This window comes from Schistocerca nitens, chromosome 4, assembly GCF_023898315.1.
Source record: "Schistocerca nitens isolate TAMUIC-IGC-003100 chromosome 4, iqSchNite1.1, whole genome shotgun sequence".
In the NCBI taxonomy this organism is placed as follows: domain Eukaryota; kingdom Metazoa; phylum Arthropoda; class Insecta; order Orthoptera; family Acrididae; genus Schistocerca; species Schistocerca nitens.
Genome location: NC_064617.1, coordinates 503,431,764 through 503,447,905, shown reverse-complemented (window position 1 = coordinate 503,447,905; position 16,142 = coordinate 503,431,764). Strand labels below are relative to the sequence as shown.

At 40.7% G+C, this 16,142-nt stretch overlaps 1 protein-coding gene across 4 annotated transcripts in view; it reads left to right on the top strand.

Moving 5' to 3' along the window:
• The window catches only part of LOC126252967 (tonsoku-like protein), a 286,128-nt gene that overhangs the window by 204,553 nt on the left and 65,433 nt on the right, over positions 1–16,142 (top strand). For all 4 annotated transcript variants that reach the window (XM_049953987.1, XM_049953984.1, XM_049953985.1 and 1 more), the window contains exon 18: positions 4,533–4,718. In XM_049953987.1, the coding sequence (XP_049809944.1) occupies positions 4,533–4,718 (186 nt within the window). The remainder of the gene's footprint in view (positions 1–4,532; positions 4,719–16,142) is intronic.

The window sequence follows — 16,142 nt, the reverse complement described above, 5'->3', positions numbered from 1 at the left end:
GGAGATAAATACAATAAAACAAGATCAGAAATATGCGTCTCTGGTAGGTCAGTATACATAATTAAATCCCAGGTTGTTTAAAAGCTCCTGATTACTTCACAAGGTAATTAATGGCTTTGCGAATTTACGTGAGTTGAAGTTTAGAGAACATTTGAAATTATGTTTAAAGTTTTTTTGGAAATTGCTAAGTACTGTCATTATGGTACCCGGATTGAAAATAGTCTTGATAATTTGTGCCTTCACATCATCGTCATTGTGCGCCTCACAGACTCACCGCCTCTAGTGCCCATATGTCATTCCTATCCTGTGCACTTGCTGCCCGTGCCTCCAGCATTCTTACTTCACACACCTGTTGTCTCCCACCGAGTGCCAGCTACCCTTCCTCAAACCCTCCTCCCATGTTCTGCCTCTTTCTCCCTTGATCCACCCCAGTAAACACAGCCTCTCAATGAGTCCACCTACCAAACTGCAGTCCCAGTGCTGTGTGTTGGCACAGTGTAGCTGCACACAGATAGAGGTGTTGCAGTTAAGTTGGAGGCAGGGGACTGGGGGAAGACACACACTAGCTCATTAAAGGATTGGTCTGATAGCTAGCAAGTTTTCATTCGTCCTTGTGTGGCTGTTAACTACTCAACTCTTGTACTATTTGTTGAGTGGTCGCCTTTCTTCCTAAATTACTTACATTCCATTTCATTACATTCCTTCCATGTTTATAATAACCTAATATTATGTATCAAACAAGGAGGAATTTCCAAATGAGAAATAGACAACATGTTAATGTTAGGGAATCTAATCTATCAGTCTTTAGTACCACAATCGAAATCACTAAGATCATCACCGTTCTTCACAAAGCAGAAAAAGGTATATTATTGAATATCTTTGAAGAAACCGAGATTGCACCACATGGGGAAAAACCCAGACAACATCCTTAATGAACAGGCAGAGGTACAAAATCTATACTCTATACTATTATACAAGTCATTGTTTAAAGTTGTTCTCAAAAATCTTGGAAAGCACTTGACCAATTTACTTAAAATTTTTACCCAACACAGTATTTGACAACATATGTTTATGTTGTGGGGTCTAAATTCGTGTTAACAACACCATTGTATAGTGGAAACATATTTCATTCCACCTTGCTCACTATATTGTTCATAACTAGTGACATGAAAATATAGCATATATATTTGGTGAAATTCACATCTAAATCTTTTTCATTATTATTTTTTGTATGTGATTAGACATATAAACTTAATAGTTTGGCAAACATTGTGCCTGAAGTCGAAGTCTTAGTCATTTGAAACTGACTTAAAAAAAAGTATTGATTGGACTGCTTTTTGACTGGAATATTTGCTTTTGCAAAAGTTTTAACAATTTTCTTCTGAAATGGTCTCTGCTAATTGTCTTTTCTTGGCTGTGTCTTAAGCTTTCAACAAATGATTGTTTCTGTTAAGAAGTAGCAGCATTTTTCCCACCGATGAACAGAGAGTTTCTTAATTCTCTCTCTTTTCCTGCCTTTATTCAATAGTTACAAAATCTGCAGAATATTAATTTTGACCTTTTATGGGAACTCTTAGTTGTGCACCCATACTTGACAGTTCCAGAGATAGAACCAACTAGGTACTTGTCGTAGAAATATAACCCAGAAGTACCTATTTGCTCATTAGAGGAAGACTTCCAGTATGGTCCAAATACTGTGTTGACAGGTCTTGTTTCCCAGTTGTTATAGTTTAGAGTGTGGACACTGTAAACTGGCTGTTGGCTGCAAGTGTAAACAAACTAGAGTTTCGGCTGCTAAAGTGGAGAGGAGTGGTCCGGGAAAACAAGTCCCACCCACCTCACACAGTGCATCCAGCCTACACCCGTGTTCTGTGTAAACAAAACTGACACAGTGTGTCACTATTCGTGCATGGGGAGCTCCAAAAACCAAATTTCATAAATCTACATCACCACTTCTCGTTGGTCATACAAACATTCCAATATCGTTTCTTCCGGATTTCCAATTCCACAATTGGTCAATATTTGCTCTCATTTTAATGCACAACTGACACACTTGCTTTGTCAAGTTTTTTCTTATTTATAAAAAATTCTGTTTATCTGGATGGAGTGGTTTTTTGTTCAGTGATGCTTATGTTGGACTGTGTTTGAAGTTTTCTGCCTCTAATATTTATTTGAAGAGAAGCATTGTGCTGACTGGATCAGAAAGCAAAACAGCTGATTTCGAGATGACATTTGTGCCAAATAACTTCCTATCAGGAAACTGATATCTGACCTGCCTAGCAAAACTGCTTCAGACCCTAACTTGTAAACACGACACTGAAAAACAGTTTCCAAAATTTGGTTTCCGTATTCTGGAAGTTCTGTCACATGTAAACATAGCGATGTAAATACAGTGACATGGTGATGGTGATCACGAATCCCTTCTGGTGTTGTGAGGACCACAATCGAACTCTTGTGACGGTCTGAGATTAGTCCCTTCACTTATTTCAAAACAAGGAAATAGAACAGTGAGCAAGGCACAGCAAAAAGCATTTAATAATTGCTACTTTGTAATTGCTTGCTGGACATTTGCAGTGTCATAAATGAGGTATTTCAGGCCTGACCCCTACTAGTATTTGGCACAACGACAGACCAAAACCCCCACCATCTAAAATTGCCATGTCAAAGTATGTACAGTATACAGATTTTGAACTTTAACTAGCAGACAAACATACATGTTTCTTTGTACTAAGACGCTAGGTCCCACAGCTGAGTCCTATGTTGCATTATGTTGTGTGCATCTTATGTAGGCCAGATTTGATAAAATAGTTCATCTGGATAGAATTCCATATGAAATAGCACTTATTAGATAATTTTTCATTTTAGAATTTTCAGGCACAATTCTCATCTCTTTTCACATTCATTGCAAATGTGAGTTTTCCAGGTCCCTATTCATAACAAATTGTGTGTGTGTGTGTGTGTGTGTGTGTGTGTGTGAGAGAGAGAGAGAGAGAGAGAGAGAGAGAGAGATTCCACAGATCTGTCTAAGTATGGTTTTAGAGGGAACAAGAGACCTGTATTTAGTTTCTTTCCTCTGGCCAGCAGTAGTTTTTTCTTACTGTGACGGTAATGTCTGATATGACCCGGAAGTGTTGCTGAGACAAGTGACATTGCACTGATAGAAACACACACACACACACACACACACTCACTCATAGGTTTTCTCTAGATCAGCATCATTTATAATCATTACATATATTTCACACCTGTCAGGCATATTGTTTGATGTAATCGTGCACAGTATGTAAGTATAAGGGGCATTCAAAAAGAAATGAGCCAGAGCCATAATTACAGAAACCAGTACCTCCATGTTAGAAGTATTGGCCCTGGCTGTTGAGACACTTGTCCCACTGTGACACAAGGTGGTGAATGGCTGACTCATAAAATTCCCAGGGCTGCGATGTTAACCAGTTCCGTATGTACAGGTGGACGTTGTCGTCCGAGTTGAATCGTTTGCTTCTCAGAGCCTTTTTAAGGGGACCAAAAATGGCGTAATCACAGGGAGAGATGTACGGACTGTATGGAGGGTGGCCGAGAACCTCCCATTTGAATTTAAGCAGGAGTGCCGCGACTTTGTTGGCTGTATGAGGCTTTGTATTGTCGTGGGGCAGAATGACCCCACGGGTGAGATGCTCAATCCGACCATGGTGGCTTTGGCTTTCACTGTCACTCAGCTGTCTTGGGTAATGAGTGCATCCATCAGCTGGATGATGTCATCGGTAATGCAGTGTGATGCTCCAGACCGTGCATCATCGGCTAACGACACCCGTCCTTCCCTGCAGCTCTTGTGCCACGCCTTGACCCTTGCAAGGGACATGCAGTGTTTGCCGCACACTTGTGGCATTCGTTGATGAATGTCCATTCCTCCTACTCTACCACTGTCAGAAAACGATCAACACTTCTTTGCTCTTCTGTTGACCCCTCCATGTCACTGTTTGCAATGCGACTGGCAACGTTGGACGATTGATGCATGCTGCTGCTAGCTCTGTTGTCACGTGACGTCCACGTGTGACCTCTAGCAACGGGCTGTGAACTTCCACGCTCTGGGTGGAACCACATCTCATTACACACTCTCCGATATTACCCTCCTGTCACTGGTTTGCGCATTCCACACTCGGGCTCATTTCTTTTTGAAGGCCCATATAATTTTTTTAGTAACTTTTTTTTCTGTTTTAGTGTATGCAAAGTAGTGTTTGTGTTATCAGCACAAGTAGGCTTACATTTTTGTTTGTCTTCTACATCAGATGTCAATGATAATGCGCTTTATACTTTCAAAATACTTTGCAGTGCTTGGTGTGGAAAAAGGTGTCTACCAAATTACGTGTCAAAGTTTACTGTGTCACAGAAAATATTATGTGTTTGTGACATAAAATCATTCTCAGCAGCATTTTCAATCTCACAGTACTTCATCAGTGTTTAGCTGGATTTATTTTCTGCTTTTTTCCTATTTTCCAATCAGATGTACTAAGTTACTTTCTCATTTTGCTTGGCAGATCTGGGCTAATTGGATCTGCTGGAAGACAAAGAGCGGTTGCTGAGAGCGTGCACTCATCAGATATATCTCCACAAAGAGCATACCCGAACTCATCATTGAACTTGAATGAATATTGCCTAAATCCTAGCACAGATGATGACTACAACATTGAAGATGCTTCACAACCTTGTTCTTCAAATGAAAGGTGTGTATGAAAAGTGAACTTTCTTTGATTGTGTTAAAATACTGGAGATGTTATTCATATTGAGACAAAATGTGTTCCATTTTACTAGTCGTGGACACTTTATGTCTTGTAAGTGTGCCTGACAACCAGTGGAAACTCCAGTTTGGAATATCAACAATATTAGGAAAGGGATAGATTGTTACTCACCGTAAAGATGGCCCTTGAGTTGCAGGCAGGCACAGCAAAAAGACTGTTACACATTTAGCTTTCGGTCAAAACCTTCTTCAGCAAAGAGCTTTCCACACACAGATTCACTTGAGCAAACACACCTCACACATACTTCACCATCATCTCTGACAGATTGGACCAGTCTGGAGTTTGGCGGGGAGGGGGGGATAGCAGGGTACGGATGGGTAGAAAGAAGAGCACTGTCTTGCAGAACATACAGGATGGAGGGATGACAAGGCTGCCATGCGTAGTATCAGGAGACTGTTAGGAGGGGGGGGGGGGGGGGTTAGAAAAGGAGAGTAGCAGGGAAAGGGAAAGATGGACAGGTGCATTGGCAGATGACGACACACAGTGGGGGAGAGGGGGGCATGCATCGGGAGGAGATAGCACATTGGGGGCTGAAACTGTTGCGTGGAGGGTATGGGGACAGTAGGTTACCATAGGTTTTGGCTTGGATAATTTCGGGAGTGGATAATGTTCTGTAAGGATAACTCCCACATCCACAGTTCAGAAAATCTTGTGGTGGAGAGGAGAATCCAGATGGCCCAAGTTGTGAAGCAGCCATTGAAATCAAGCATGTTATGTTCAGCTGCATGTTGTGCCACAGTGTGACCTACCATGCTCTTGGCCACAGTTTGGTTCATCATGGTGAACAGCTGGTTGATAGTTATACCAACATAAAAATCAGTGCAACGATTGCAGCTGAACTGGTATATAATGTTGCTGCTTTCACAGGTCACAGGTGGCACGGCCTCTGATGGTGTAGGATAAGCCTGTGACAGGACTGGAAAAGGAGGTGCAGGGTGGGTGGATGGGCAGGTCTTGCACCTGGATCTTCCACAAGGATATGATCCCTATGGCCAAGCCCTCCTAGTCTCCCAAAATCCTCAATCCCTGGTCTGGTTCATGTTTATTGATAATATCTTCATGATCTGGAATCAGGCCCAAGACACCCTATGCTCATTCCTTTACAACATGGACACTTTCTCTCCCATCCACTTCATTTGGTCTTCCTCAACCCAGTATACCACATTCCTGGACGTGACCTCCTCCTCTTTGATGGCTCCATCCACACCTCTGCCCATGTAAAACCCACCAGCCACAAACAGTACCTGCATTTCAACAGGTGCCATCTATTCCTCCCCAAAAATTCCTCCCACATAGCTTGGTCACCTGGGGACAGCATATCTGCAGTGACAAGCACTCACTTGCCCTGTATGCTGAAGGTCTCACCATTCCATTTCCCCGCACGCTGCCAATCTTCCCAGCATCCCCAATAATCAGTTACAAAGGAGTGCTTCCTGCATCACCCAATACAACCCTGGACCGGAACAGTGAAACCACATCCTTTGTCAGGTCTTTGGCTACCTACCATCATGCCCCGAAGTGAGGGACATCTTACCCAAGATCCTTTCCAACTCAAGTGATGTTCGCTTGACCACCCAAACTTCATAACTTCCTAGTCCATCACTACACAACTCCTAAACCCAACCTCTTGCTGCAGGAATCATATCTCTGTGGAAGACCCAGGTGCAAGGCCTGCCCAGTCCACCCAACAGCATTTCCTATTCCGGTTCCGTCACAGGCTTATCCTACCCTATCAGAGGCTGGGCCACCTGTAAAAGCAGCAATGTCATATACTAGCACTGCTACAATCATTGCATAGCTTTTTTATTGGTATGACTACCAACCAGCTGTCCATCAGGATTAATGGTTACTATCAAACTATGACCAAGTGCATGGTAGATCACCCTGTGGCACAGTGTGGAGCACGGACATAACATGCTTGATTTCAGTGGCTGCTTCACAACCCAGGCCATCTGGATTGTCCCCTCCACCACCAGCTTTTCTGAACCGTGCAGATGGGAGTTATCCTTACAACACACCTATGGTAAGCAACTGTCCCATCACCTCGTTGCTATTCACGTTCAGGACCCTCATTGAGTGCCACTGTCTGCCAACACATCCATCCATCTTTCCCCTTCCCTGCACCTCTTCTTTTCTGCTCAACCCCCTCTCCCACTTCCTACCCCACAGCTCCCGTCTGTTGTGCCTGTACCTCCATTAAAGCCCTGTGTGCTTGCCAGACACCATACTTCTCTCCACCCACCTGTACTTTGCTACCCCTCCCGTCACACTCCAGATTGCTACTTTCGTTCAATATGACAGTTACATTCCAGTCCGAGCTGCCAGAAATGGTGGTCATGTGTCCATGAGGTGTTCTTGTTTGTGTGCAAGTCTGTGTATGTTTTTTCATTTCCGAAAATGGCTTTGGGGAAAGCAAAATGGGTAATAGTCTTTTTGTTGTGCCTGTCTACAACTCAACTTGTCATGTTCACAGAGAACAGCACTCTATCCTTTTCCTAATGTAGTTGCAAATGTACTCATTTCATTTTTCTTTAGTTTGTTAATTGTGTCCATCTTGTGTTAGAGATAACAATGTTGGTGTGGACAAAATTTTGTCTGCTCATAGTCCTATTACTTCAGGACAAGAGTCTTCTTACTTTTAACATCACCAATTTTGACTGTTAGGAACTGATAGTCTTACTTTAGCCCGCTACTGCAGAATAATACTGCAGCAATAAAACATAGATGAAAGAAAAACACCAACATAAAATTTAAGTTGCAAAGAAAATGCGCCATTTATAACAACAAAACATAGTGTGCACACAAGCATCTGCCAACAGAAAAATGTCTTGAAGGCTATGTGATATTTTGTAACAACAAAGTGCTTTCGATAAGCATGACATCACAACTGTTTAATTAGGTTTGTTTGAGCAGTTGCCAGTAGGTTCATGTATATGCCCAGAGCTGAAGTCGCACATGTCCAGTGCATTTTCCTGCTTATGGCCAAGCTGCCAGATTCAAGCATGTGTGGAGCAGACTGAGCTGTTGTGGTGGTGGTGGTGGTGGTGGTGGTGGTGGTGGTTGCGGTTGGGGAGGGGGAGTCTCCTTGTGACACTTGTTTACGTTTTGTGATTTTGGTGTTTTCATTTACAAAAATGGATTTCTGTGGCTAGGAGCTGTTAAGTGAATGAAAATACATTCACATAATTACGAAGACTAAATATGTCATTAGTTTCAGTTTTCTGATATTATTTTATTTTTACATTGTTGGCAATCAATCATTAATTGCCATGCATTAACAATGAAGCTACTTTTGTTGGTTTGCAAAAGAAATTTGGTTTTTATTAATCTTTTCCGCAAAGTCTTTGAAACAATACGTTTCTTTCCACATTATTGGCTATGTTCGACTGTTCGCTGAATTTCAAGTGCACGTGTTCATCTTCTGGTACATATGGCATTATGCAAAAATAAAGAACCAAACATGAGATAATACAGTACTGGTATGCCAAGCAAATTGGCATTCCAAAAATCACACTGAAAAATCTTTATACAAAGTTGTGGCCTACTTCATTGTGTATTTGACTCATGAATCTGCACTTTAACACAAATTATGCATTTTAGTATGGTGTACAAAATTCCAATGTTCTTGGGGTATTCTCTAATGTCCTGTTTTTTTTATGACATAATGTAATATCTCTAAATCCTATGTACACAAGCTCTCTAAATGTTATATATACATGAATGTACATAAATGTTCACTTGAAGATGAATAAGCACACAAATTTGGTTAGGAGTATTGTATATATTGCAGCGTTAGCAGAATTTTACAGATCTACCTCCTACACAAGATGAATTATGTTATGTGAAAGAATGTGCAATAAATTTCTTAAATGTTTGAGCGTTTGACTGTCGTTCAAAATTGAACACTTTGAAGACCAACCACTTAAAAGAAATTTGGGCCCAGAAGACAGGACAGGGTAGTCATAATGTAAAATTGTACTGCCATATTTGTGTTCGATATGTCTCAAAGGGTAACACACGCAAATAAAGACCAATAATATATGTGCAAGCTTAGCTTTTCTTTTACCTAGGCTATATGTATCTTAATTTAAACAATTAACTTTTCCTTATTTGTATGTTCGCACTGCTTAACATGGATTTTGCTGTTGGCTGGTGAAATGATGTGACGTGAGCTATGCCTGGCTGACAAAAGCACCTTACGGTCTCGATTTCAATGCTTCAGAAACTAATGTGCTGTGTTTGGTGGAATTCATATTTACACCTTTGTAATACGAAAATATTTAGTGTACATGATGCTGTGCATTAAAGATGTTTCCAGGTCACCCCCACCTCCCCGTCTCTGATGAGTGTGACGTCACAACTGTTTACTTTAGATTCGTTTGAGCAGTTGCAGGCACACTCATGCGCATGCACAGTTGAGTTGCGCATGTGTAGTACCTTCTCCCGCTTTTGGCTACAGAAGTGTGACTGTTAGCTGTATAAGCAGCAGCTACAAAATGCTACTCAGAAAAATTTTACTGGCGCGTGCAAGTTGTCAGATTCACTGGGGGCAAACCGGGGCATGTACCCTGGGCGGCAATTTCAGGGAATGGGAGGGAGCCGCCAAATTCATATTCTTGAGGAAAAAAAACTTGTTTCACAAAGTGCCTAGTATCCAGCGCACGTTGGTCTGTCGATTATTCATATGATTTTGAAATGCATCTCTGTTGGTTTTTGAACATTTTAGAACATATTCTAAGTTTATTTCTCAATGAATCATAAGTTGAATTTTGAATGTGTGTTTAGTGTACGTCGTGTATCTGCCAGGAGAATCCTGTCGCATCTAGAAATACACTTTCCTACAGACAGAAGGGGACGGGGCTATACGAGTTGAGTGGAATAAAGCCGAACGGGTGAATGGCAGTCGCTGTTTGTTTATGTGGTTGACTGTGTTTGCGAGTGATCAGCGAGGTTATAATTACCAGCGAAATCCATAGATTCAGTCTACCAGAGTGGAAATAAATGACTAACAGGAATCGTAGGTAAGAAAGATTATGTATTTTCTTCTTGGTGTATCCAAGAAAATGAAATTTTGATAGGACCAGTTGTACTGTCCCCGGTAGCAGCCACCTGAGTAGTGCGGAAAACAAGTTGTATGAACACATGATAAAGCCTAACCGGAGAATAAATGCGGGATAACTAAACCGTTGATTGTGGCAGGGTTAGCGAAGTTAACCGCAAAATAAGTTACAGAATTAGTGATGACAAGATTGTTTGGGAGAACGAGGAAGGAGAAGAAATGAAAGAATAAGACGATTCCAAATTTATATAAAAATTTCATACTACTACTTTTCGATCTCATGCTTGAGAAGCTGGAGTGTATGAGTGAAATGTGAAACTATTTCCGAACATAAAGCTTTTTGCTTGTAGTAGGCCTAATAAGCATTTGATATTGGTACTTTGTGAATTATATTTTCTCGGGTTATAAAAATGACCATTTGTGCCAAAACAGTCTCGTTTATTTGGTGTGTGTTACAATAGCTGCAATATTAGACAGGCCTATTTCATTTTATCTAGCAGACAGTGACAAAATACATGTAATCAGATTGAGAAACCACACAAGTCTGGAGCATTGTTTGTATTAACAGCTTTCTCAGTATTAGACAAAGACATTTATTTTTTTCATGTAGCAAAACATTTGACAATCTTTGATGAGGTAATAGATTCTTTCCCAGAAAGGAAAGCATGCCATGTAAAGCTGTAACAATGTTGGAGAGAAAAAATGCTGAAGAAATGTGTACTGTCTTGCTTGTCTCTTCTACTAGTTTCATGTATCTTATATTTAATTGTAAGTCACACAAAAAAGCAAGTTATTAGCTATAGGCAATAAAGAATGCAAATTTTCTGATGAGTTCTTGTTCTCCCGGTTACAAATTATCCCACCCAATATTGATTGCGAGTGTTTTTTTTTTTTTTTGCCTGATGCACAGAGCAGTCTGAGTTAGAGTGGGAAAGTGGATAATCTCCACGTGACCGGCATTTACATTTAGTGATTCTGCTGTTTCCTCTTCGTTTATTGCTCTCATGTTAAGTGAAAACAGAATGGATTTCTGTGGCCAGGAGCTATCAAGTGAATTAAAATACATTGACATGAGTATGGATCGCTAAAATATGTTATTAGTTTCAGATTTTATTTTATTTCCACCTTTCTGACAGTCAAGTATTAATCGCCTTACACAACAATGAAGTTATTTTTGTTGATTTGCTAAAGAAATTTGGCTTTTATTAATCTTTTCCAATGAAGCAGTCAATTTATTAATTCCACACTATTGGGCTAGTTTCAATTATTCACTGCATTTCAAAAGTGCATGTTTTCATCTTCTAGCTCGTATGACAATATGCCATAATGAAGAACCAAACATTAGATAATACGGTACTGGTACTCCAAGAAAATTTACATCCGAATCTGCACATACGAATGTCCACTTTAAGCCGAATTACGCGCTTTGGTATGGTTCACGAAATTCTGATTCTCTTGGAGTTTTTCCTCTGATGTCTTGTTTCTTTTATGACATAATGTAAGATCTTTTAATGTCTTACACTTATGAACATCCTGCACAAGTGTGGTGATGCCTGTTATCTGGTGCTCTCTGGCAACTATTGAAATGAACGTGTTTCTAACAGGTCACGGGAAGATATTGCGAATGATTATTTGAAAAGCGTTATTTTCAAAGTAAATTTCCTTTTATGTAAGGTGAACTATGTACGAGAATGTAAGATGAATTTCTTAAATCGCAGAGCTTTTGACTCTCATTTAAAAATCAAGTCTTTGAGTACAAACGTTTAGAAAATTTTTTAGCCCAGAATATCAAGACTTTTATGTCTTTATTAAAAATTTTACTGGCGCATTTGTGGGATGTATCTTAAAGTGTAACACGCACACAAAAAGTCAACATTGTATGTGAAAGCTTAGCTTCTCTTGCAGCATATTAATCTTTGAGACCAAGATAATATGTGAAAGCTCTGCTTTTCTTGTAGTAACAGTATGTATAATAATTTAACATTTCCTATTTATGTGCACTTAACAGTGATATCGCTGTTGGCTGACTACATCATGTGTCCTATGCACGAATATCCTGTCATCGACTGGCGAGATCACGTGACATGAGCTATGATGGCTACAAATCACATTGCAATCTTGATTTCAATGCTTCGGAAAGTAACATGCCGAGTTTGGTGGAATTTAAATGTACACTTAAGTGATACGAAAATATGCAGCGTACATGTTGCTGCACATCAAAGATCTCTCCAAAATGTGTGTGTGGTTTTTTTTTATTACTACTGATTTTGGTTTTCTAAAGAGCCGAGAAGTACTATGTCAGTGTATAAAACTGTAACCATTCGAAGGATTGATAAGTTTTACAGTTCCAAGGGAAAGTATACTGCCACTTACCATGGAAAAAGTGTATCTTCATCCAGGAGAAAGTGTAAGTTTAACTGGGAAATCTGGGAAAAATCCGGGAATTCTTTTTTCTTGTCGACGTATACACCCTGAAATAAAACACAAGTGTTAAACTTGAGTGGAAGTGCTTAACTTCAGGAATACAAAATAGTTAAATTTACAAACTCATACACCATCTGTGCAAAGCAAGAATTACGATCAAATGAGCATTAGGCTAAATGACGTTCAGGATGCTGATCTATTTTTAATGCATTGGCCGAGTTAAGTTTAGTAGAATGATCGGTCAAGAACAGAAAACAAAGTAGAAGTTAGTCTCGGTAGCCATCACCAACACTTTAAGGCTAGGCGCAAATTGAGACGCATATATCGTGTGTGGTGCGGTGCAGCGCAGCGTGCATTTTTGTAACTTTACATGTTCAAATGGGACCGCGCAAATTGCGACATGACGCGGCTGGGACGTGAAACGCGCCTACGCCAGGTTGCACAGCGTTGTGGTTGTGGCACAGTTTCTTGCGCCGCGCGTTGCACGTGCCTCGCTAGCACAGTGGGAAGTTTGAGGCGGGGGGCAGAAAAGTAGCCCGGCCATATGCTCACATCAGCACAGCGCATATGAGCAGTAGTAGTTATTGCCCAGCAGTGGTAGTTATTGCCAATACGATAAATATTGCCTTACCGTATACTAAATTTTATTGCCTTGGTGTAGTGTTCTGTTTTTCGCCAATTAAATGCTCCAGCTTTTTTCGTAAGTACATTATACATTTCTGTAATTTGTATCTGTATAGTTTTGTTTTGTTTTGTTTTGTTTTTCTTCTGTCAAGAAAAATGCATACTTCAGTAACTGGTGAGCCATTGGCCGCTGGAATTGTATCATAAGCCTCTGCGATGTTTTCAGAACGCAAGAAGGGACAGAGGGTAGAGAATAAGGAAGCAAGGAATACAGGGTGATTCAAAAAGAATACCACAACTTTAGGAATTTAAAACTCTGCAACGACAAAAGGCAGAGCTAAGCACTATCTGTCGGCGAATTAAGGGAGCTATAAAGTTTCATTTAGTTGTACATTTGTTCGCTTGAGGCGCTGTTGACTAGGCGTCAGCGTCAGTTGATGCTAAGATGGCGACCGCTCAACAGAAAGCTTTTTGTGTTATTGAGTACGGCAGAAGTGAATTGACGACAGTTGTTCAGCGTGCATTTCGAACGAAGTATGGTGTTAAACCTCCTGATAGGTGGTGTATTAAACGTTGGTATAAACAGTTTACCTGAACGTCAACTACCCGAGGCGATGGATCGGCCGCCAGGCAGCCCGTGACAGAGCACTTCATCACTGGCCTCCAAGAAGCCCTGATCTTACCCCCTGCGATTTTTTCTTATGGGGGTATGTTAAGGATATGGTGTTTCGGCCACCTCTCCCAGCCACCATTGATGATTTGAAACGAGAAATAACAGCAGCTATCCAAACTGTTACGCCTGATATGCTACAGAGAGTGTGGAACGAGTTGGAGTATCGGGTTGATATTGTTCAAGTGTCTGGAGGGGGCCATATTGAACATCTCTGAACTTGTTTTTGAGTGAAAAAAAACCTTATTAAATACTCTTTGTAATGATGTATAACAGAAGGTTATATTATGTTTCTTTCATTAAATACACATTTTTAAAGTTGTGGTATTCTTTTTGAATCACCCTGTATTATAAAATCATGTGATTCAGAAGCAAAGCAGGAAAGTAAAACAAGGTTATATTCTCGCTGCCTAGTATGCTGGCGTATCTGTATGATCTGTTACAAAAATTTGGAAAGGGATAATCTCCACATGTGTGACCTCTTTGTGCTCCTGGTAAAAAGCGTCCAAGATATGAAGTATAGAAGTCGCACGGTGATTACTTGGATATGGATGTAATAATGTTATATATGTACTGTACTGTACTACATGCATGTGAACATCACGTTTCCACTGCAAGCTAGAAACAGTCTAAAAGCAGTCACAAATAACAATGTTTTAATTGGTTCGCCGTGATGTGAAAAAGTATTTCAATTGTTGATTGCACATTATCAGCATTAATAAACTAATTATACAACAGGTTACACAAATAAAGAAAATGGTCAGTATTATTACGAAAGCAGGAATATCCTAAAAGAGTGTCACGATTAGATATATTTAATTTGTTGAAATATACTGCTGACAAAGGCAGATCTACTTTCATGAGAATGTTTTTCGAGCTCCAACTCACGAGGCACACATGGCTAGCTTCTGCATTCCTGTCGCATGCATTATCCTCCGCTGCTGACAATACACTGACCATTGTGTTGTGCGACAGATCAATTGTTTATTTTTCTCTGTAGCAACTACAGGGTGTCCAAAAAGTCTTTCCCTGATTACATAAATTGATAACTCAGGCTAGAAGTAAGATACAAATATGAAACTGGTGTCTAATTGTTTACAAACTATCAAAGTTTTTTTCACACATCAGTAAACTTCCACATGAGCACCATTGGTAGTACGTAGCACATCTAGACGATATTCAATTTCCGTCCACACATTAGCCAACATCACTGGAGGGATCGATTCAACGACTGTGGTTATCCGTTGCCGCAGGGTTTCAAGATGTGGTACATGTGTTTGGTAGACCTCGTCCTTGACATAACCCCATAAAAAGAAGTCTAATGGGGTTATGTCAGGAGAGCGTGGGGGCCAAACCGTTGGCCCATCACGACCAATCCATCACCCAGGAAAGATGATATCGAGATAGGCACGGACGTCCAAACCCCAATGAGGCGGTGCACTGTCTTGCTGAAACAAGACATCGGGGTGATACTGAAGCAGCTGAGGAACAGCATACAGTTGCAACATGTCCAGATACACTGAAGACGTGATGGTAGCCTCAGCGAAGAAGAATGGCCCGATAATTCGATCGTGCAATAACGCGCACCAAACATTCACCTTTAGACTGCATCTGGTGCACTCCATGACCTCGCCAGGGGGTTGTGAACCCCAAATGCACACATTATGGCGATTCACTACTCCACTGACAAAAAAGGTTGCTTCGTTGGAAAAGGCAATTCATCTGAGATAACCATCATCGTCCTCAATACGTGATAGCATTTTGACCGCAAAGTCATATCGACGTGTACTGTCATTGGTCAACAAGGCCTGAACGATTTGCACTTTGTATGCACGAAACAATAAACATTTGTGTAAAATGTCATGGAGAGAGCTTTTTGGCATCTGTAATTCACGTGAGGCCCTGCGCTTCGATTTCTTCGGACTTCGCAGAAAAGACTGCCTTACAGCTTCCACCCTGTCTGCTGAGGTTCTTGGTCGACCAGACCTTGGAAGGTCAGCAACCGATCCTGTGTTCTTGAACTTCTCATACCAGGCTTTAATGCTCTTAACATCAGGTGGATTCCACCCAAATGTTGTCTGGAAGTGTCTCTGCACTGTGGTTGGTGATCGTGTCTCATGGTACCACAGGACACGATTCTCCTGATTGGTTAACATGGCTTCTTGGGCACTGCACCTCTTCCACTACTTACGTACTGCGAACCTAAAACAGAAAAAAAAACTTTGATAGTTGTAAACAATTCGACACAAGTTTCATATTTGTATCTTACTTCTAGCCTGCATTATCCATTTATGTAATCAGGGAAAGTCTTTTCGGACACCCTGTATTTTATTCGCGATCACAGTTTGGCAAGCCGTAGGTGAGTAACCAGTATCTGGCATGTGCCTATCATTCCACCTGAAGGAACGCTTGTCACTATTTTAATACTGCTCAGATCAAGATTAGGAATAAAATCCTTTGGTAAGTTTCCATTCCAGTTGCTCAGTGTTAAAAATATGATGGGTTACGGGCATTCCACCAAAATTCCAACAGAATTGGCAATCTATTTTTGTGTGAATTGTTAACCTTTTTT